At 37.7% G+C, this 23,328-nt stretch overlaps 1 protein-coding gene across 1 annotated transcript in view; it reads left to right on the top strand.

The window, feature by feature from the left end:
* Positions 1 to 864: 864 nt before the first annotated feature.
* The window catches only part of Crisp1 (cysteine rich secretory protein 1), a 30,013-nt gene continuing 7,549 nt past the window's right edge, over positions 865 to 23,328 (top strand). The window contains exons 1-6 of the mRNA XM_052193627.1: positions 865 to 939; positions 3,947 to 4,081; positions 9,034 to 9,124; positions 10,526 to 10,674; positions 20,552 to 20,649; positions 22,072 to 22,160. Coding sequence (XP_052049587.1) covers positions 865 to 939; positions 3,947 to 4,081; positions 9,034 to 9,124; positions 10,526 to 10,674; positions 20,552 to 20,649; positions 22,072 to 22,160 — 637 coding nt within the window. The remainder of the gene's footprint in view (positions 940 to 3,946; positions 4,082 to 9,033; positions 9,125 to 10,525; positions 10,675 to 20,551; positions 20,650 to 22,071; positions 22,161 to 23,328) is intronic.

The following is a 23,328-nucleotide window of genomic DNA, read 5'->3' as shown; positions in this document are numbered from 1 at the left end:
ATGGTTTATTTAATAACACATCCCTCAGGTTATACATTTTTTCAGAGGACACGGGATATCTAAGGACATGTGACATCTGAGAGCAATGACAGGACAACCATGCAAATCACAGAATCAACCATAAGTACTACTGTTTAGTATTTAATTCGTCACAAACCGATTAGGTTCCTTTTCAAGATTAGAAATTTCTATAAAATGTAACTAGTACTTTCATAGAAATACACACAATAGGTTGTTAGAAAAAGTACTACCCCATTTAAAAACTTATACTCATTAGTACCTGAGCATTAACTAACTTTAATAAATAAGAATAAAGGCCCATTAGTACTGATTTTGTTACAACACAAAGACAATTCTTAGCCAAGTAATGGAAATATGCAGATTATCTTTAACTCACACACACATATCAGTATTAACAGCATCACCTGCCTTCTCTGTGCTCTTCCAAATAATACGTGGCTGATGGCATCTATCTCATGTTATTTGCTACAGATGTGGCAAATAACTTTGTCTTTTACAATTAGGCAATTTTTGGGTTAACTTAAATCAATGAAAGTACAGGATAATCTCTTTTAGTTTTAATCATTCGGTGAGCATCCTAAATGCCATCTTCTACTTTAATTCCCTATTAATACATAGTTGTGTATATTCAGACTATGAAAATAAAGGAGTTTACATTCTGATTGATATCATTTATTATTCTACTGTATATTATTTCTGAGTCCCCTTAGCTAAAGAATAATATTGAACTATATTTTCATGTCCACTAAAAAATGCTAACAATGTAAAAGTAGTTCAAGATTTCTTAGAGTTTTCTACACATTAAGAATAATCTAAAATTGTGTTACTTATTTTTTTTCAGGTATGGCAATGAAACTCATCTTGTTATTGTTTGTTGCTGTTACTCTTGTTGTCTTTGTTCCTGTTGTGACTATCAGAGTATGTAAAGTTTATATGCTAAATAATTATATTTTATTTAAGGATACCCAACAATCCTTTGATGAAATGTTTCATATATAGTGGTATGAGAAGGGTGTATCAGTTACTCAAATACTTCATATAATGATGTAGCTAAACAAGTCCTATTCTGGCTTATAAAAGAATCACTTATTTATTTTATATACATGATTACACTGTAGTTGTCTCCAGATACACCAGAGAAGGCACTGGGTCCCTTTACAGATGGTTGTGAGCCACAATGTGGTTCCTGGGAATTGAACTCAGAACATCTGGAAGAGCAATCATTGCTCTTAACCACTGTGCAATCTCTCCAGTTCCAACAAGTCATGTTCTTAATACAACAGAAGCAAGGATGCAACAAAAGAATACCAAACTGTCAGGTTCAGATGTCTAGAACTGAGGAGGTTAAAGTTCAACTTTCACTTTAAATTCTTGGGCCCAAGTCTACATCCTTTTTATAAACAATAAGAAAAAACAAATAAAGAAAGGCAGGCTATCAAAGAATGTGATAAAGGAGAGGCAGGATGAAGGGAGAGAAATATAAAAGCATTCTTTACAATTTACCCATGTGTTTTCATAATCAGAGAGAAGAAAATAGACAAATGCTGTTATTGTTACTTTCCCTACCATATAACCATGTCTTCAACTAAGCTATATACTTTTTGATTTTAAGAATGTTATAAACCAAATTAAGTATAAAATTGAAAGGCACAACTACAAAGATGTGTGTGAGACTCAGCAGTGGAATCAATATATAATGCCTGGATCTGATTGCTCACAAAAATAAAACCTTTGGACTAGCCATATATCTCAGTATTATAACACTTGCTTTGTATGTGTGATGTCCAGAATTCAATCACTAGGATCACAAAATAAGATAATTATGGTGATGATGATGGTGTTACTGATAAGGATGACTTCAATATTCACTAAACAAAATCAAAATCTTCAGTGGTAAAATAGGTGGAGTGTCCTAACAATTTGTGATCATTGAATAATTCATCATTAGCAAACAAAGTAAGGTATAGAAAACTATGTGGACCTCAATTTCCTTTATCTACCTATATAATGACATAATGTCAGTGATTTTTTTTTTGCAGAACTAGATTGAGTGTGTGTGTGTGTGTGTGTGTGTGTGTGTGTGTGGTGTTTCTCAAGAAGCAAAGGGAGATTTTCAAAATCACATAATATTATTGTCAAAAGATTATTGTCATCGCTACTGAAGTGGTGGATTGGTATCAGTATACCATGATGTCCATGTCCCAGTGATCCTCTAGGAAACAGAATATTGAATATCAAGCTTTATGGAAGGTATTTTCAACCTTCCCTTTGATTCTCTGCTAGTTTCCCTCCTTTTCTGTGGAAGGACATCTCACCACCAAAACGAAAGACAACATAAGGTATAGGCTGCATTACCTATTAAAGAAAAAAGAGAGGTAGGTAGTCAGAAACCCACATGTGCCTTTGTAGGACCTCCTAGTATAGGAAACTTCAGCCCAATTTTGGAATGCAAATAAAAGAAAGGATCAGATATACCAGAGTTTAGCACGAAATTCACAAGGACCTAAGACGTCAGAGGTTTCCAGGTACTTATGTGGATATTAGACCATTGGATTGGATAAAGAAATCTGGGTATACAAGATGAATTTACAGAGGAGATTTGATTTTCATAAAAGTAAATAAATCAATATCAGAAAAAATAGACATTCCTTTATATTCTATTATAGAGGATGTAAATATTTGAACAGAGAGATGATCAGAGAGGCAAATTTTATGTTTTTCATTGAAAGAAAATGCTCAGGAAACCTGTGCATTCTTGTGAGTCTCCATTTTTTTCTTTACTGTAGTCTAGAGCGGATTGCAATTGCAGAAGAAACCAGCTTCTGAGCATGCTCCTGGGAAAGGGTGTCTATAGAAGTTCCACGGGAATGCCTTCTCTTGACATGAATGATTTCTGTTTGGTCAAGGCAACATTCTGGATTCTGATCATTCATAATTTACCTCAATAATCCTGAGGTAGCTAAGGAAGAGACACACACCACTCATACGTTATTTCTGATAACTAATAAAAGAAACCTTGGGAAGTATATGTGTTATAAACCACACATATAAAAAAGACACTTTATAGCAACTAATGTGAATACAGTCTATTTTAGTAAACATTTTTCTTAGTGAATTATAAAATAAAATCTATACAATTTTTAAAGAGGACTCATACATTTGAAGCTGCAAGGGAGTTTGAATTTTACTTACACCTTTAATGCACCCACTTGTTTTTAAAAACCCACTGGTTGTTTTGAGATATAAATATAAAAGACATATAAACCTGGAGGGTTAAAAGAACACTTAGTCACATGCTCAAAATACACTGTTAATTTTGGTTTGACCTCACACATGCACACACACACACACATTCAGTTTGAAAAGAACTCAAGTGTGCATTGTTGATTTTTAGAGTGTAAGCATTGCTTTCAACTGCTGTGTATATATAGAGAGTTATCTAAGGCAGCGAGTCATTCAGTGAACAAGAGATGTCAAACTATGGCTATTGGTTCTATTGTTCAGTAGCAAGATCTTCTACTTGACTCTAAGTATGAATCATACATTTGAAAATTTCTTTTTTTTTATTTGTGATTCAATATTTTAATTCCACATAATTAAATGCAGATTTTGAGTGGAATTTTCAAATTTTATTTTTGTTGTGTAATACAGTTTTTTATTAGATATATTCTTTATTTACATTTCAAATGTTGCCCCCTTTCTGGTTTCCCCCATTTGAAAATATCTAAGAACCGTATAATTTCTGCACTGGTTTCAACACAAAAATGTAGAAATCCTTAAAACTTGAATATTAACGATTCCTGAATACTGAACATTATTGCTTATTCAGTGTAAGCCCTAATTTCACATTGCCTATAGATCTATATGTAATAGACTTGGAAGGGCCACTTCCAACAAGTGATATTAACTAAAAATTTTCTGGTAGCCTCTCAAAACCGATAGAGCTCTCTACACTAAACTTATCACGGAATCACATACTGAACCACAAGAGGAAATTGTCAATACACATAATGCCTTCAGGAGAAAAGTGTCCCCACCAGCCAAGAACATGCTGAAAATGGTAAGTCTAAAGCACAGCACCAGTGGGGATACAAGAGACACTGGTGGCATCTCCTTCATTGTTACTTGTTCCTATGTAGTGTTAAGATGCCAAGTGTTTGGTATCACAATAAATCTATGACATAACAGCAGAAGAAACTGAGTCTAAGATGATGTGAATAACTGTGTTGATGTATGTACACATCTGAATAACTGTACATCTGCTGTGTAGATGACAGAGCAACAATTCTGACTCAGTCCCAAATCAATCTATTTCTAGGAATAATCTATTTCTATTACAGAAAGTAATTTTGGTCTTTTCAATTTCCTCAGTTAGACACGCACATCAAAAAAGCTTTCTTACTTGAAAAATGGAAACAAACAAAAACATGTTTTGGATGCTAAATCATTTAAAAGAGTAATTCTATATGAGAGCCACTAGATGGCAGCATAAACAATACAGTAATTTTTTATTGGATACTTTCATTATTTACATTTCAAATGTTTTCCTCTTTTTAGCCCTCCCCCTTTGGAAACCCTGTATCCTGTCTGCCTTCCCGCTGCCTCTATTAGGGTGCTCCACCACCCACGCACCCACTCACATCTCCCTGCACTGGCATTCCCCAACACTGGGACATTGAACACCCTCAGACCCAAGGGCCTCTCTTCCACTAATATCCCGCAAGGCCATCCTCTGCCATGCAATCGGTAGCTCCATGCATATTCTTGGTTGGTGGTCCAGTCCCCAGGAGCTCCGGGTTGTCTGGCCTGTTGACACTGTTGCTCCCTCCATGGGCCTATAACCCCCCTTAGCTCTTTCAGTCCTTTCTCCAACTCCTCCATCAGGGACTCCCGAGCTCAGCCCAATGGTTGGCTGTGAGTGTTTCCTTTTGTATTTGTCAGGGTCTGGCAAAACCTCTCAGCCTCTCAGGAGACAGATCAGGCTTCCATTAGCACGCACTTCCTGATATCCACAATAATGCCTGGGTTTGGTAGCTGAATATGAAATGGATCACAAGTGGTAGCCTTTCCTTCAGTCTCTTTTCCACACCTTGTCTCTGTCTTGCTCCTGTGAATATTTTGTTCAGCCTTCTAAAAAGCAATTAAACATCCACATTTTGGTCTTTCTTCTTCTTGGGCTTCATATGGCTTGTGAATTGAATCTTGGGTATTCGGAACTTTTGGGTTAATATCCACTTATCAGTGCATACATACCTTGTTTGTTCCTTTGTGACTGAGTCACTTCACTCAGGATGATAGTCTCAAGTTTAATCCATTTGCCTGCGAATTTCATGAAGTCCTCATTTTTTATTAGATATATTCTTTATTACATTTCAGATGTTGTCCCATTTCCTCTTTTCTGCCTCGAAAAACCCCAACACATCCCCACTCCCCTGCTTACCAATCTACCCACTGCCACTTCCCTGTCCTTTCTTGGTATATGCCCAAGAGTAGTCTAGCTGGATCCACAGGTAGTACTATGTCCAATTTTCTGAGGAACTGCCAGACTGTTTCCAGAGTGGTTTTACCACCTTGTAATCCCACCAACATTGGAGGAGTATTCCTCTTTCTCCACATCCTTACCAGTATCTGCTGTCACTTGAGTTTTTGATCTTAGCCATTCTGACTTGTGTGAGGTGGAATTTCATGGTTGTTTTGATTTGCATTTCCCTGTTGACTAAGGATGTAAGAAGCTAACATTTCTTTAGGTGTATCTCAGCCCTTCAAGTTTCCTCAGTTGAGAATTCTGTTTAGCTCTGTTCACCATTTTTAATAGGGTTCTTTGGTTCTCTGGAGTCTAACTTCTTTTCACAATCCTGCTAAGAAAATTGACCTTTACTGTGAAAAGCTACAGCGATAATTCTAATGTTGCTTCCTACATTGTTATTAAGTCCATTGAACTTACACTGTTCTAAAAGTTTTGTAAAATCACCAAGTTCAAAACACAGAAGAGGAAACTGAGTCCAAAAAGAGTTGTAATTGTCCATACATCCTTAAAGAATTTATACAAAAGTCTGTGTGGAAATGAACCAAATTCTATAGTTGTGGTTGACAATGTAACACATAGGGCATGAGCAGACTATGATGCTGGTTGCATGATTGTCAGGATGTCATTTCTACTCCAATGTAGTGATTTTTAAAACAATGCTTTAACTGAGCACACACTACACTTATTCCACCCTCATGAAGAGTTAAGGATATTGTAGATTAACTGATTCAAATTCTCTGTTCGGTGACTTTTAAAAATCTTTAAAACTCTGGTTTTGGGCTGGAGAGATGGATGACTCAGCAGATAAGAGCACTGACTGTTCTTCCAGAGATCCTGGGAATTTGTCAATTTCCAACACCTGGACAGCAGCTCACAACTGTCTGTAACTCCTGTTGCAAGGAAATCCAACACTTGCACACAGATCCGCATGCAGGCAAAACACCAATAAGCATTAAAAAAAATAAGATATTAAAAAAATTGGTCACACACAGAATAATATTGTTGTCCCCTTTGAGTTACTGAAAAAGTGGAAAAATATGTTTAGTAACAGCATCTAATACCTCTTCTTTGCTCTACTCATCATTTAAGGTAGGGATATTTGAGTCTGCTTGCATTCACAGAACTCATTTTTATACAAAGCAAACCTTCTGAGACTCAAAGTATCACAGGTTTATTGTAAGGTCTGCCCATTGAACAAAGCTTTTGGCATAACTTCTGCACAATCTTTACAGAAGCTGGGATTCAGAGAGATAAAATGACAAGCCTGGGGTTTTTCTTGTTTGCATCTCTGTTGGAGTGATAAAACATTGACCTAAGGAAACTTATGGAGGAGGGTGGTTTATTTGGTCTACAATTCCAGATCACAACACATTGTTGAGGAGAGTCAAGACAAGATCTAGCACAGGCCAGAAAAGAATGCCTCTTACTGGCTTATTCTTCATGACTTCCCTAGCCTGCTTTCTTGTATTACCCAGAACCACATGCAGCCACTGATCAAGGATATGTCCCCAAAGGCATGTTCCTAAGCTGATATGATGAAGATAATTCCTCAGGGAGCAGTTCTCTCTTTCCAGGTGACTCCAGTTTGTGCCAAGCTACCAACACTTAGGGAAAACAATTGACACGTTATTGGGTTAGCTTTCTGATTGTGATCTGTTTTCCTGAACCTCTTTACTTAAATTCTAAGAAACAAGCACACCAATAGCTTGTGCTCTGAGATCAAGAATTGATAAATGGGACCTCATAAAATTGCAAAGCTTCTATAAGGCAAAGGACACTGTCTATAGGATAAAACAGGAAACAACAGACTGGGAAAAGATCTTTACCAATCCTACATCCAATAGAGGACTAACATACAATATATACAAAGAACTCAAGAAGTTAGAATCCAGAGAACCAAAGAACCCTATTAAAAATGTGGTAAAGAGCTAAACAAATAATTCTCAACTAAGAATACCAAATGGCTGAGAAGCACCTAAAGAAATGTTCAATATCCTTAGTCATCAGGGAAATGCAAATTAAAACAACCCGAGATTTCACCTCACACCAGTCAGAATGGCTAAGATAAAAAACTCTGGTAACAGCAGATGCTGGTGTGGATGTGGAGAAAAAGGAACACTCCTCCATTGTTGGTGGGATTGCAAGGTGGTAAAACTACTCTGGAAATCAGTCTGGGGGTTCCTCAGAAAACTGGACATAGTACCACCTGAGTACCCAGCTATACCATTCCTGGGCATATACCCGGAAAATGATCCAACATATAACAAGGACATATGCTCCACTATGTTCATAGAAGCCTTATTTATAATAGCCAGAAGCTGGAAAGAACCCAGATGTCTCTCAACAGAGGAATGGATATTGAAAATACAGTACATTTACCCAATGGAGTACTACTCAACTATTAAAAACAATGAATTATGAAATTTTTAGGCAAATGGATGGAAGTAGAAAATATCAACCTGAGTTAGGTAACCCAATCACAAAAGAACACACATGGTATGCACTCACTGCATAAGTGGATATTAGCCCAGAAGCTAGAATACTCAAGATATAATATCACAGGAAGTTCAAGAAGAACAAGGAAGACCAAAGTGTGTATACTTTGGTCCTTCTTAGAAGGGGAAACAAAATACTCACAGGAGCACATAGGGAGACAAAGTGTGGAGCAAAGACTGACGGAAATGCCATCCAGAGATTGCCCCACAAGGGGACCCATTCCGTATACAGTTACCTAACCCAGTCACTATTGTGGATGCCAACAAGTGCTTGCTGACAGGAACCTAATATAGTTGTCTCTTGAGAGGCTCTGCCAGTACCTGACAAACATAGAGCGGGATGTTCTCAGACAACTACTGGACTGAGCCCAGTAGTTGGAGGAACTAGAGAAAGGGGTTTGCAGTCCCATAGGAGGAACAACAATTTGAACAAACCAGCAACCCCAGAGCTCCCAGGGGCTAAACTGTGAACCAAAGAGTACACATGGAGGGATCCATGGCTCCAGCTGCATATGTAGACAGGATGCCTTTGTCATACATCAGAGAGGAGAGGCCCTTGGACCTGTGAAGGCTGGTTGCCCCAGTGTAGGGGAATGCCAGGACAGGAAAGCAGGGTTGGGTTGGTTAGGGAGCAGGGGGAGTGGGGATGGCATAGGGGAAGTTTGGAGGGGAAACAAGAAAAGTGAATAACATTTTAAGTGCAAATAAAGAAAAATATCTAATTAAAAAATGATAAAAAAAAAAACAAGCTATGATCTGAAGTTTATAACCTAACTTTGAATTTGTTATATCACAGAGAACCAAAATGAATTACACACTTGTCTTCTTTTGGTTCCTACTAGAATATTTAAGGAAAATGTTTCCATGTAAAAATTCAGTTTCCACAAGAAAAGATGTAATGAATCCCACATTTTTTTTTTACAGAAAGCAAGAATATTAGGTTGTTAAAGCTAATTTTATTGTGTTTCTGGGTATTCTCTTGCCTTGTAGAGTTGGAGTTCAGATGCTGCAGAAAACGCTAGAATCTTGGCGAGGTACTGTGACAAGTCAGAGAGTGAATCTCTTGAGAGGAGACTACCAAGTATGTATGGGTCTCTACAGCTCAACTTATATTAAATAGTTTTTCTAGCTCTGGAATGAAATGTCTGGGGGGAGGGGGGAATCCTTTTAAAGGGAGGAGGATTATTTTTATTTCATGGCTTCAAAATGTTTAGCCTATGGTCTTTTAGTTTGAGTGATTTGGGACAGAAATGAGGCCAAATAAGATGATAGAGGGTAAAGTGGAAGAGGCTGTTCACCTCAATTTCAAATGAAGTTGGATAGAAATGTAGAAAAATAATAGGTAGAAAGTACTCTTTTGACATGAATGCCTTCAAAGATCCAAATTTGTCACATAGGCCCCATTTCTCAAAGTGCCTGTAGCCCATTCAGCCCCAGTATCCGGAGAATGGGGGAGACCTTGTAGAACAGTTTAGATACAAACTACTGTTAAATAAACAAAACATTAATGAATAAATTACATCTAAAAAAAAAGCATGCAAGCAAACAACTTGACAACATTAAGCTAACAGACTTAATCTACACTGACCCTCACCTATCTTGCTGGTAGATTATAGCTTGATATAGTTTTTAAGTTTTAAAATTTGGATATTTTAATTTTGGAGTCTTAAGTTCTCACCAATGGGAGGAGACAATCATGACCAGCAACATTAAAGGATGGAGCACATCTGGATATCTTGGAGGTTTCTATTCAAAGCTAACTAAGTTGTCCAGAATTTCAGAATGGGGGATTTTCTCAGTTTTGGGGCACTCAGATATGAGGAAATGTAGAACTACCCAGATAAACAATTTTGAGTGCTCAAAGGTAGGCTCAGTTTTGTCATCTAAACTAAATAACTGCTACCCAATATTTAGTGTACTCTAAATTACATAACATTTTAAGCAATGCTTTCTTCCAAACTAATTTTAAAACATACAACTGGAACTTTGTGCCTATAGATTATTAGTACTCTCATGCTACGGTGTTAAATGATGGGGCTATTGTATTCTAGAGAAATGACCGATAATTCCTCAATACCATATCCTACCTAAAGCATGTATGACAAATGGATCTAAGATCTTTTGAGCATGTGCACTGTCGGTTCAACTCCTTTCAACCTCAGAGCTCATTTGCTTCCAGCCCCCATGTGCTCATACAGACTTTCACCATTATCCTTGATCTGTCAGGTTACAGAGGTTGTGAAATCTGCAGTCATGACTGTAAAGCTTTCTCACCATCTGTCAGTGCCATTTCTCACCAGACTTGAGCACAACATGTTCATTCAGCAAAACATGCTCATTCATCAAAACAGATAAACAACTCAGTTTATTTTCAGTTTTAAAACAATGCCCAGGTGATCATTAATATATTTGTGAAATAAAAGGAGAACCTCTGTGTTCTAATTTATAAAAAAGAACTATTACACACTTGTCCTCATTTCAGATACATTTTGTGGAGAAAATATGCTTATGGAACATTATCCCTCTTCCTGGTCAAAAGTAATTGAAATCTGGTACAATGAGTCCAAATACTTCAAATATGGAGAATGGCCATCTACAGATGATGACATCGAAACGGATCACTACACTCAGGTAATCTGTATCCTTCCACATATACACACAGCTGGATATATATGTCTGTAAAAGCTAAGTACTAGTTCTCTTCTCAGGCCTCAGGAAATCTACCCATGAAATCCCAAATCTAGTTCCTGGATTGTGACCAGGAAAATTATAACACCACTTGACTGACAGTGCCAACAGGTAAAATTCCACCTGAGCCCAACTTTTTGTTGAAGTACAGGGGGTCAATAACTGCTCAGCTAAAGACAGTGTCAGTCTTGAATATAGTTACATATGAGCAATAAAGGAACTAAGTAGGTTGAATATACAATGTCTTTGTATCTACATGTTTATGTAACAAGGATGATTAGAGAAGGAATAGGGAGCTCATGGAAGGAGTTTGAAGTGGGAGATGTAAAGTAATATAGATATGGGGCCCATGTATGTGTTTCTCAGCAAACAGATTTTTATGTTTGCATTTTTATGATTAAATGGAAATAAAAAGCAACCAGTAGGGCTGGAGAGATGGCTCAGCGATTAATAGCACTGAATGCTCTCCTGAAGATCCTGAGTTCAATTCTCAGCAGCCACATGGTGGCTCACAACCATCCATAACAAGATCTGAAGCCCTATTCTGTAATGTCTGAGGACAGCTACAGTGTACTTAAATATAATAAATAAATAAATAAATATTTTTTTTAAAAAGGCAAGCAATAAAATTACAAATGTCTAACAAACTTGCTGGAGTCTTTATTTCAGAGTACAGTTCTGGAGACCTGTACTCTGGTTCTCATGTGGAAGAGGCAAATATTTTATCAAGTAAGCCACTTCCCTAGCTCACTTAACTTCATTAACATATTTATTTGTATTAAGTAAGTTTTATTATGAGATTTTATACATGGAATATAGTTTCTGACTATATTCACTCTATTTATTTATTATTTTGCCTGCTCCATTTCTACATTCATCATTCTAATGGTTCCTCTTTTAACATATATCTTTTTAATGGACTTTGTATGTGAGAGAAAAGCCAATCCTTGACTTAAGGAGACTATATTCACTAATCCATACCCCTATATATTTCCTGAAAATGGCATACTTTATTGTTCTTAGTGTCTGAAAAACTCTTTTGTATCTTTTTTTTAATTGAATATTGTCTTCATTTACATTGCCAATGGTAAAACCTTTCCCAATTTCCCCCCTCCGCAAAGGCACCCAACCTCTCCTTCCACCCCCTGCCTCCAAATATATGCCCCTCCATCTGACCCACTCCCACCTCTCCCCCCTCAATTTCCGATTGTTGGGACCTCTATTGAGCCTTTACTAGACCAAGGACCACTCCTCCCACTGATGCCCAACAAGGCATTCCTCTGTTACATTTTTGGCTAGAACCATGTGTACCCCTTAGTTGAAGGTTTAATCCCTGGGAGTCCTGGGGTGTTTGGGTGGCCAAAATCATTGTTCTTCCTATGGGGCTGTAAACCCCTTCAGCTACTCCGGACCACCCTCCAGCTCCTCCATTTGATGACCAGTCCAATGGTTGGCTACTAGTATCTGCCTCTGTATTTGTGAGGCTCTGGCAGGACCCCTCCAGAGACAACCATGTCATGCTCCTTTTGGTATTCACTTCTTGTTGTCCATAGTAGTGTCTGGGTTTGGTGACTGTTTAGTGACTGGGTTTTGGTGAATCCCCAGGTAGGGCAGTCTCTGGTTGGCCTTTTTTTCAGTCTCTGCTCCACACATTTTCTCCCTTATTGCTCCTGTGCGTATTTTTTTCCCTTTCTCAGAGGACTCAAAGTACCTTCACTGTGCTAGGTGAATTGTAACTTGTTTATTTTGAGCTTTTGGGCTAACATCCACTTATTATTGAGTGCATACCATGTATGTTCCTTTGTGATTGGATTACCTAACTCAGGATAACACTTTCTAGTTTCATTCATTTGCCTAAGAATTTCATAAATTCATTGTTTTTAATAGCTGAATAGTACTCCATTGTGTATATATACCACAGTTCTGTATCCATTCCTCTGTTGAAGGACATATGGGTTCTTTCCAGGTTCTGGCTATTATAAATAAGGCAGCTAAGAACATAGTGGAGCATGTGTCCTTATTAAATGTAGGAGCACTTTCTGGGTATATGCCCAGGAGTGGTATAGCTGCTTCCTCAGGTAGTACTATCTCTAATTTCCTGAAGAATTGCCAGACTGATTTCCAGAGTGGTTTTTATTAGCTTGCAGTCCCACCAACAATAAAGAAGTGTTCCTTTCTCCCTACATCCTCTCCAACATCTGCTGTCCCTTGAGTTTCTCATCTTAGCCTTTCTGACTGGTGTGAGGTGGAATCTCAGTGTTTCTAACACATTCATCTGGTAATATATACCTATGCTAGCTTGTCTATTGTGAACGGTACCATTGTAAAGACAAGTGTGCATGTCTGTATTGTATTTTGACCATGATTTTCTCATATAAACATCCAGAAAATATAAAACTTATAGAAGTTCCCCTTCTAATATTTTAAGTATTTCTGTACTGATTTCCACAGAGAATGCCCAGTTCATGTTTCCACCATCACCATGAAAGAATCCTTCTATTCCCACATCCTCATTAACATTTGTCCTTTTATTTTTCTGGAGGGCAATCTTTTTCAGAGCAGTGACATGGAATCTTATCAAAATGTTGATTAAATTTCTCTAACAGATAAATATGTGATCATTTTTCCATATATCTATTGGACATTCCTATTTCTTTCAAAGTGCAACTAATCAATGGTCAAAATGTTCAAAACCTGACACTTTCAGGGAATTTTATCAGTTTCAAACCACATCAGATCTAATTTAATTTCTTTCAGTTAATCTTCTGCAAATCTCACCTTGAAATATTTAAGACTCCTTGCTAAAGATTCTAAATAGTTTATTGTTATTGTGCTTTTTAAACAGCACAATTTTCTTAATTTAATGTTCTTATTCATTCAGTCTTAGTGTTATAGAAAGCTAGAAACTGATTAATAGGAATAGAGAAGGTATTCACAACAGAGATAAAGTAATTATATAACCCAGTATAAAATTTGCATTTATATTAAACGCAGGAAGCAATCACTGGAGAACAACAGACAAAGAATTGACTTAATTTGATCAAAAGTTTGAATGATCATTTGCCTGACATTCAGAGTCTATATTAATTTTAAAGAAAAAAGGGACTTGAATTTCTAAATATAAAGTAACAAAATGTATACTAGAAGAAGATTTAAATATTTAAAATGGAAAATATTAGAATTTAGTTATTGAACACAAATCAGAAAACTCAGAAATATTCACTAATGAGTTGAAGTTACATGAAATACATCTTAGTTAAGATTGATATTAAAAGTTTCCAAAGATATAACTCAAGATAATCAGTCATGCATTGTACCCACAGAATTATTAAATAAACATCAGCAAATCATATTTTCTTTCAACATCAATACCACTGAACATTGTGGTAAATCTGCAGCCCAAATATGCCTGTAAGGAAACACAACTCAATTAAAATGAATACAAGCTGTGTGCCTAGATTGGGCAGATTTACCACACACTACCCTCTTGCCCATCTATGAGACACTATAACTTGCCATTTCTCCAGACCATGTGCTTCTGTTTTACTTTTCTTTCTACTTTCTCCTCCATCCTTCTCTTTTTCCATCTCTTCTAAAACCTTCAGCTCCACCTTCCCCTCTTTCTTTGTCCAATCACCAACTCTAGCCTTTATTTTATAAATTAATGTGGGAAGGGTTACAGGAAATCACCTGAGTGCTGACTCCTTCCTTGTTTCCATCCCCTCACAGGAGAATGGAATTGACATCAAATACAATTAGCCCAGGGTTATCTGCAACAACTGAACACAAACAATATGAGCAAACAATTCAAGATGCCTTAAAACTTAATAATTTAATCCAATGATTTATGATGCCAATGGATTAGAAGAGAATCTAAGGGGAAAAAAAAAACAGTAGAAACCCATGATGATATTACCCCAGTCTTATAACCCATTCATTCAAAAATCAGCTTGATCCTTTTCTTCTATCATATTGGCACTGGCTCTTTCAGTATTGTACAGAAATGTACCCCATGGATGTTTTATTTATCAAAAAAATTCAGTGCCATAGCAAATAAATTTATAAGAATGACTGCTTCCATTTGCCAAAGGTGCTAGTAAATGTATAAAAATCATATATATGTAAGAAACATCAATTAATAAAAAGAGAGGCCATGAATTTGAAAAAAAGTAGAAAAATTATAGTACAGGGTTTCGAGAAAGAAAATGAAAGAGGAAAATGAAAATACTCTAAAATTCTCATAGTCTTAAATGCTGAAGTAATAGTTTCAAAAATAAAAATTGGTCTTATTTGCTTAAATTTTAAGAGAAAAATACTGTCATTATCTATAGAATCATAGGAATTCATTAATATTTATTTTCACAATATTTGTACTTTTTCTTGGCTATGGACTGAATGTATAAATGGAAGAAACACTACTTTTAAGACTAATGAATATACAATATGAGTATGACAAAATAGATATTCTAATATTTTCTCATTGCAACTTTTTTCTAAGAATATATTCTATATCATTCAGAGCTTAACAAAATTTTATGAGGCAAATACATGTTTAGGAGTGTTAGGGATTGTAGGGTGGCTTCAGAAATACCACACCTGGCCAAACCATTTATTGAGAGAAGAAAAGGCAAGGTGGCAGCAGAAAGAGAAGAGGAGGAAGAGAGAGGGGGTAGTGGCCTTCCTCTTATATACAGATGGTGACATGGTCACAGGTAAAGGTGGGAGGTGAGCCAAATGGATTCTGGGAATATGGTAGCTGTTGCCTTGGCAACAGGCATACAGGTTGTGCTTATGTGATGTCACACGTTTCAGAGATACTGGTATCAACATTCCTCTCTTATAATTATAAAGAGAAGAAGAAAAAAGGGGAAGGGGAAAGCTGATGGTGAAAGGGAATGAGGGTGTTGTGATTCTTAAGCTGGTTCCTGTTGTCTAGGGGCATCATCAATTTTGGGGTGCAGCCGAATTTCACTATTAGGGTCCATGTTTGCATCAGCTTCCTCTGTGGACAGTGGCTCTTCTGTGGGCGGTGGCTGGTAATCTTGTAACCGGAACTGATTAAGAGTTTGGTTAGAAAGTTTTTATATTTGTTGTTGAAGGAAAGTAGAAACAACATTAAAGGCAGGGAACAAATAATAACACCAGGAAAATGACTAGAAAAGGTGTTACAAAATGGAGTATCCACTTTTATATAAAGCTTTTGAAAATCCCAGAACTAGAGGTCTCACATTAACTGAAATTCTTTATGTCTGACTGTAGCTCCTAGATTTTATTTCTCACTATCCCTCATTGGTTGATGTAGAAACACATTCTTCTTGGACGAACAGGCAAAGATCACCTTCTTTAGCTGTCAGGACATCTAATTCCCATTGGTTCTGAAGCACCACAGATGCCAAAGAATTGATCTGTTTCTGGATAGTAAGCACAGTTTCAGACATTTCTTGAAGACTGCTTTTAAACTGGGAAGTGAATGTATCATATTGGGTCATGGAAGTTGATATCCCTGCAATTCTAGTATCAGTTCCTATTGCTATTCCCATAGCAACCAAGAATCGCACAACCTGAACTGCCCTCTTATGTTAGGCAGCTATCATATCTACAACTGGGATTAGCAGCGGCTCATTACCCTAGATTACTCCCAGTTCAGAGAAAAGGAGTACCAACATGGAAACTCATGACCAGCTGTAGGGTAGGTGATGATATATCTGAGTGCCACAAAGAATTGATGTGTTTTAGACTGCAGTGCATTGTGACAGATATGATATATTAAGGATTATGGTTCTATTGCAATCTAGGGAACTTAGTGCTCCACAGAACATTTCCTAGAAGTCTTAAAACAGTTTGCCAAGACAACGAGAGGGATAGAGATAAGGTATGGAGTCATGGCAGCATCAGAGTCAGGAGAGCTGGCAAAAGGTGAGGTATGGTTACTTGACTGTATCACCAGAGAGGCTGTAAGTGGCAATTGTGAGTTAATTCCAGGGGATAAACATAATCAACAATCTTTAAAGCAACCAGGCCTGGTGACATTAAGGAGTTGTTATGCTGAGGTCAAGGTCTGAAGCAAAAGGTGAAATGACAAGTTAGTGCTATTCATGAGGTATGATGTCAAAGAGGTAAGGACCTTGGAGGAATGTTTGATTATCTCCCATACTTTTCTGATATCTAGGGGTTGGACAATTGAGACATATTTTCTCTGAATATGGATAGTACTTACTGGGGACCTAGAATGATTTTTATGGTAGAGCTTACTAACAACTCCTATCTACCACTTGGAGTACCAATGGTCTTGTATAAAGAAAAAGAGTTTCTTGTAGTGTTGATAGAAAAAATGATTGATCCATGATCCTAGCATATGTATCTGAAAAGACCAATATGGGCAGCCCCCATATTAATCTGTCCATTTTCTACAATAATATTTTGTCTGGTCAAGAGAAAGCAAGTATAGAGATCATAATATTTAAATAGGATAACAGATACAGAGATGATAGCAACTTGGATCAGTTTCTGGCATCCTGCTATGGAGCAGTTTCCTGACACTATTTGGAAAGACTGTTATCTGTGGGGGTTTCTTGAACCTCCAATCTCCAGATGTAAGTGAACTGGAAATGAACAGCAGGGGGAAGATGTGAAACCTATGTCTAATTCAGTGAGGTTGAGCTCAGCTGCCAGAGTGGAGCCTCATTTTCAGGGACTGGGGACAAGTTGAGTTGTCTCAACATCCTCCAGAGCTTAACAGAGCAGGGACGACATGTATTAAGAAGAGTCATTTTTAGGTAGAGGAATGAAAGATTTGTGGTGAGACAGGTGGACCCAATAAGAGAGTCCCTTAAGTTTAGCAGCTGTAGGGGTCACAAGAATCACCTTAAAAGGGCCCTGCCGTTTGGTACAAAGGGGTGAGGGCCAATGATCTGGAGGGGATAGGAGGACTTGGTCTCCAGTGTTGACAGGTAGTGAACAGGAGACAGTCTGTGGCTGCAGTAGATGGCACTACTAGGAGAGAACAGGGGTGCCAAAGTAATGGGGTGAGTAGATGGTCTGGTAGGGGAGAGCATTTAGATGAAATACCAGGAGTTAGAACTGGATGTCCACACATGAGTTCAAAGGGTGAGATGAGGATGGGTCACTTAGAAGAGCTTATAGCCTGAAAAGAGCCAGAGGTAGTTTTACCCAGTCAAAGTGAAGTTCTTGTGACAGATTAGCAAGAGTGGTTTTTAAAGCACGGTTAGTTCTTTCTACTTTACCCAAAGACTGAGGGTGGTAGGGGATGTGAGAATGACAGGGGATGTATAGGGCCTTAGAATTTGAAAAATCTGGAAAGTAAATTTGGGACCATTGTCTGACTGGAGGGAGGCTGGGACACCAAACTGGGTCGTGATCTCCTGGCGGAAGAGATCAGAGACTGTCTGAGTCCTTTTGTTAGTTGTGGGAAATACCTTCATCCACCCTGAGAAGATATCCACCAAGACCAGGAGGTACGTGGCATGTCTCACAGTGGGCATGTGGGTAAAGTCAAGTTGCCAGTTAGCTTCAGAAAAGGAAACTCTAGCCTGATGGGTAGGGACAAGGGGTGTTACGATACCTTGAGTTGGAGTCTCACATCTGACAGATTTGGCAAGAAGCAGTCACATATTTTAAGAAACTTCAGTCCTCAGGAGTAGGTGTGTCTTGACAAAAGAAAATAATGCTTGGCTATCAGGATGAAAGAGTTGGTGAAAATAGGACAGAGTTTGGCGAGTGTCAGTGGGAGAAGGTGGGGATGTGGGTTGCAGTGTTAGCAGGGTGATATGAGTTCAGTCTCCTAAAAGCTGCAGCTTTAGCTGCCTCATCAGCTCTGTTGTCTCCCTTGGAGACAATAGTCATCCATCTGGTGGGATCTACAGTGGACAATCCCAATAGCTGTGGGGAGATGGGAGGTTTTTAGCACGGTCATAATGTGATTTGTATTACTTATTGATCCTCTTGTGGAAAGTAATCACTGCTTCTTCCAGAAAGCAATGTGGGACAGAAGGATATGGAAGCCATATTTGGAATCTGTGTAGATATTGAGGGATTGTCCCTGTGCCAGTTAAAAGACATGGATAAGAGCTTTTAGTAAAGCCTGTTGATTGGTGGTGTGAGCAGGAAGGGCCTGTGCCTCCACCTCTTCGATGTCTGACACCATGGCATAGCCAGATTTTCTGTCCCCTTCATATAGAAAGGAGCTTCCATCTGTATAGCAGGTATAAATGGCTTGAGGCAATGTACCCTCCTGTATGTGTGAAGTATGATCTAATAGTTCCTCTAAAGTTTCAGTGCAGTAGTGAGACAGGGAGTGGTAAGTTTGAGGAGAGCATCTTGCAATCATTGAGTTGCATCATCCAAAGTTTGCAAATCTGTGGAGTCACAGATTTGGTGGAAGCATATCTTATTCCCCATAGATAATTAAATGCTGTATGGTGTGGAGGAAGACAAACACCTAGGAAAGTTGGGAAGACAAAGTAACACTTTACAAAAACATCCAGAGAAAATCATTATGATAGAAAGAAAAAAAATAATATGATGATGATGATAAAGAGGATGAAGAAAAAATTAATTATTATTATTATCGAGGGATTCATAATATCAATAGAAATAATAATGATAATAAATGAAATTATAATATCAATGTAAATAATAATGATAATAAACCTGAGTAAAGATTCCAGTGTTGGTGAGGGCAAATTCTAGCCAGGCTCCTATTCAGGTTGCAGAATATAATGGGTTCAATCACATCACCCTTACTTTCTTCTCCAGTTTTTTAAACACTGTAATATTTAACCCTTGCCATACAAGTGCGTATACTGGGCAGCAATTTATATTCTTCTTTCAGATGAGAAAATGAAACCCTAACAAAGAAACTGCAAGAAATAAACAAAGCAAAGCAAACCAAACCGTACCAAACCAAACCACACCACACCACACCACACCAAACCAAACCAAACCAAACCAAACCAAACCACACCACACCACACCACACCAAACCAAACCAAACCAAACCAAACCAAACCAAACCAAACCAAACCAAACCAAACCAAACCAAACCAATGAACCAACCAATCAACCAACTTACCTCCCTACCCAAACAAACAAAAGCTTAGAACTACAGAGATAGAATTCAAGCTTGCCTCATTTGCATTAAAAACGATTTGAGATTTATACCCTAGGCTTGACCAGTGAGAAAACACCATTCTTGGGTTTGAGTCTTACAGAAATACCCCTTATCATATTAACTTATTCACTACATAGATTTGACATGGAGAGAATGATCTATGTAGATGATGTTAATCTTGGTTTTCAGTGGGAATTAATGTAACAGGATTCTTGTTCTACTAAGATGACCTAAACACATGAGTTTTTCATATATCTGCCTTCTGGATAAGCCAAGCAGAATGCAAACTTAAAACAAGATTATTTTTTTATGATTAACTTTTATTTGTGTGTGTGTGTGTGTGTGTGTGTGTGTGTGTGTGTGTGAGTGCGTGTGTGTATGTGTGTGTGAGTGTGTGCGTGTGTATGTGAGTGCGTGTGTGTGTGTGTGTGTGTGTGTGTGTGTGTGTGTGTGTGTGTAAGTTTGCCCATAGGAGTAATAAGGTAATAAGGAGGCTTGGTACACTTGGTTCTGGGTTTAGAGATGGTTATGGGCAGTCCAGGAGGATGGTGGAGCCACAGTCAAGTCCACTAAAAACGAAGCAAGTTCTTGTAACCACTGACCCATGAATCCATGCCCTGCATACTTACATATAAAACTGATAATGGTACTCATGAACATTGGTCATCAAGTCATCTCTTATCTTTGCAGATGGTCTGGGCCTCTTCCTACCTCATTGGTTGTGATGTTGCATCATGTCGCAGGCAAAAGGCAGCTACATATCTCTATGTGTGTCACTATTGTCATGAGTATGTAATGCCAGTTTACTATTCTTTCTAAATATGTTATCTTCCTACAATAACCTTGTCTAATGTTTTAAATATTATAAATGAATGTTCTTTTTTTTTACTCAGTTTCTTAGTAAAATGTCACAAATAGATCCCAAATGTTTCATTTTTCATCATGTTTTTACTAAGTAAGTTATTAGAAACAAACACATTTGGACAATTTATTGGTGATCCTAGTCAGTCACTGGAAAGTGGTATCTCATAGGGAAGTGAATTTGAACTAGGTTAGGCTAAAAAAGGGTATTCAGGCAAATGCTACTCTCTGTGCTAGGCTTTGGGATCCCAATGTTGACTTTGGCATTTCCTTTAAAATTGAAATTTATGTCACTCTATGGAGATGGCTCAGCAATTTAAAGAACCTGTTGCTCTTGCAAAGGTCAAGATTCATTCCCAGCATCCAAGAACTAGGGTTCCAGGACTGTCCATAACCCCCAGTTTTAGGGAATTCTATGTCCTCACCAGGCCTCTACTGACACCTACACACACACACACACACACACACACACATATATATATAATATTTTACTTTAAAGGCAATATATGTATATATACATACATATATTACATGTATACAAACATTTATATACATACAATATAAACACAAACTAAAATAAAAATCTTTTAAAATAAATTAAATGTTCATATTCTAAATGCTACCATTAAATGTACTAGTCACAAAATCTAGAACATATAGTCCAATTGCTTCAAGGAAAGGAGATGCACTTCCTTATATTAGTGAATGCCTTTACATAACTTTAAAAGTGGCACTAAGGATAGCATATTTTCTAAATAACATTTAGATATTGAGAGTCAAGTTTTTGCATTTCCTAAAATTTCAAATATTTCTTATCTATGGTGCTCTTATATACTTTTTATCCCACCCAATACTTTCCTTAGTTTTTTTTTTTTTCAGGCTTATGTGCTTTTGTGATTTCTATAGATAGTTTATCTATAGATAGGACACAATCACAGAAGTCATGTTTGCATCACTGGTGCAAAGTGAGATAAAAAGATGCTAATTAACCATGTACATTTCCCCCTTAACTCTATATTTTCCACAACACTTTTCCAAGTTGTGGATTAAAACTCCAATTACTGGCTTTGACTGTACAAATATCTGGAGCCCTGTTAGCACATGACTGTTCAAAGATAGGGCGGCAATGAGTCCATGTGTACTTGAACAGAACTGCTAGGGGATGAGTGCAAAGGCAGAACTCATAACCATAAATCTATATCACATAACCATTGTAAATATTAGCTCTGTTTGCAAATATGCTTAAAGAATCCATGTTTCAAATTAGCTGTTGACAGTGGACGTAAGTTAGTAAATATTTTCCTGAGATAGTTTTCATTATACCTCAATTTCTTTTCTTTTTTTTAAAGGGGAAATAATCAAGACACACTAAATATGCCTTATAAGGAGGGCTCGCCATGTGGAGACTGTCCAAACAACTGTGAAGATGGATTGTGCAGTGAGTTGTCTTTGCTATTTATTTAGATTGCCTGAAGTTGGCATATTAATATGTAGAGCACATGTCCTTTAAGTGAAGCATCAACCCACATTCTCGATGTCTATGATTTTCATCTTAATATTGTACCAAGATATATCTATATTTTTTCTGCTTCCCTTCCCCTCACACCCAGGATAATCAAACCTCTTTGATTTTATCACTGGAGGGCAGAATTAGAAGCTCTAGATAAGAAAATTCAACTTCCCATCCAAAATTTTAAAATTATGAATTAGAGGAAGTAAAATATTAATATAAGAGTGACTGCTTTCCCAGATAGATCCTGAGATACCTTATTGCTGACTATTCCTTTCAGGTAACTGGTCTGCAAAATAAGGGTCCCATAACTTATAACTCACCTGAATATATATCAGTGTGGAAATATTACTTTTTTTCTTTTTTACAGTCCAGTCGTTGTCCTCTTCCCACAGGAAGATTGGGAATTGGAATCTGGGACACATAACATTATTAAGTGTCAGGTCTTGGAGCCTCCCCCTGAGTTGGCATGGTCATTGGACCTACTCTCTCTCAGTCTCTTCTCTACTTTTGTCCCTGAGATTCTTTTAGACAGGAACAATTCTGTTTAGATAATTATAACAGTTTAGATATTATAACAGTGGGTTAGTAACCCTGTCCCTCCATTGATGCCCCATGTCTTTCTGCTGAAGTTGGACTCTACAAGCTCATTTTTCTCATTGCAGGACATTTTACCTAAGTCCCTTCCCTTTGAGTCCTTCATCCCACAGTTCCTCATTCCATTCCTCCCCCCAATACCCTGTCTCCAAGAGGATGTCCCTTCTCCACCCACCTCCCAGCAGGCCTCACTACTCCCTGGGACCTGAAGTCTCTGGAAGATTAGGTAATTCTTCTCCCAGTGAGGTCAGACCAGGCATTCCTATGTTGTATATGTGTTGGGGGGACTCAGACAAGCTCCAGCATGTTGCCTGTTTAGTGGGTCAGTGTCTGAGAGATCTCAGGGTTCTTGGTTAGTTGATACTGCTGGTCTTCCTATGTAGCAGCCCTACTTCTCAGCTTTTTCCAACTTTGCCCTAAATCAACCTCAGGGGTTCATGACTTCAGTCTAGTGTTTGGTTTTAAGTATCTGCTTCTGTCTCAGTCAGCTGCTTTTTGG

The sequence above is a fragment of the Apodemus sylvaticus genome, chromosome 9 (genome assembly GCF_947179515.1).
Source record: "Apodemus sylvaticus chromosome 9, mApoSyl1.1, whole genome shotgun sequence".
NCBI classification, from domain to species: Eukaryota; Metazoa; Chordata; class Mammalia; order Rodentia; family Muridae; genus Apodemus; species Apodemus sylvaticus.
The sequence above is the reverse complement of the archived record's forward strand: the minus strand, read 5'-3'. Positions and strand labels throughout refer to the sequence as shown.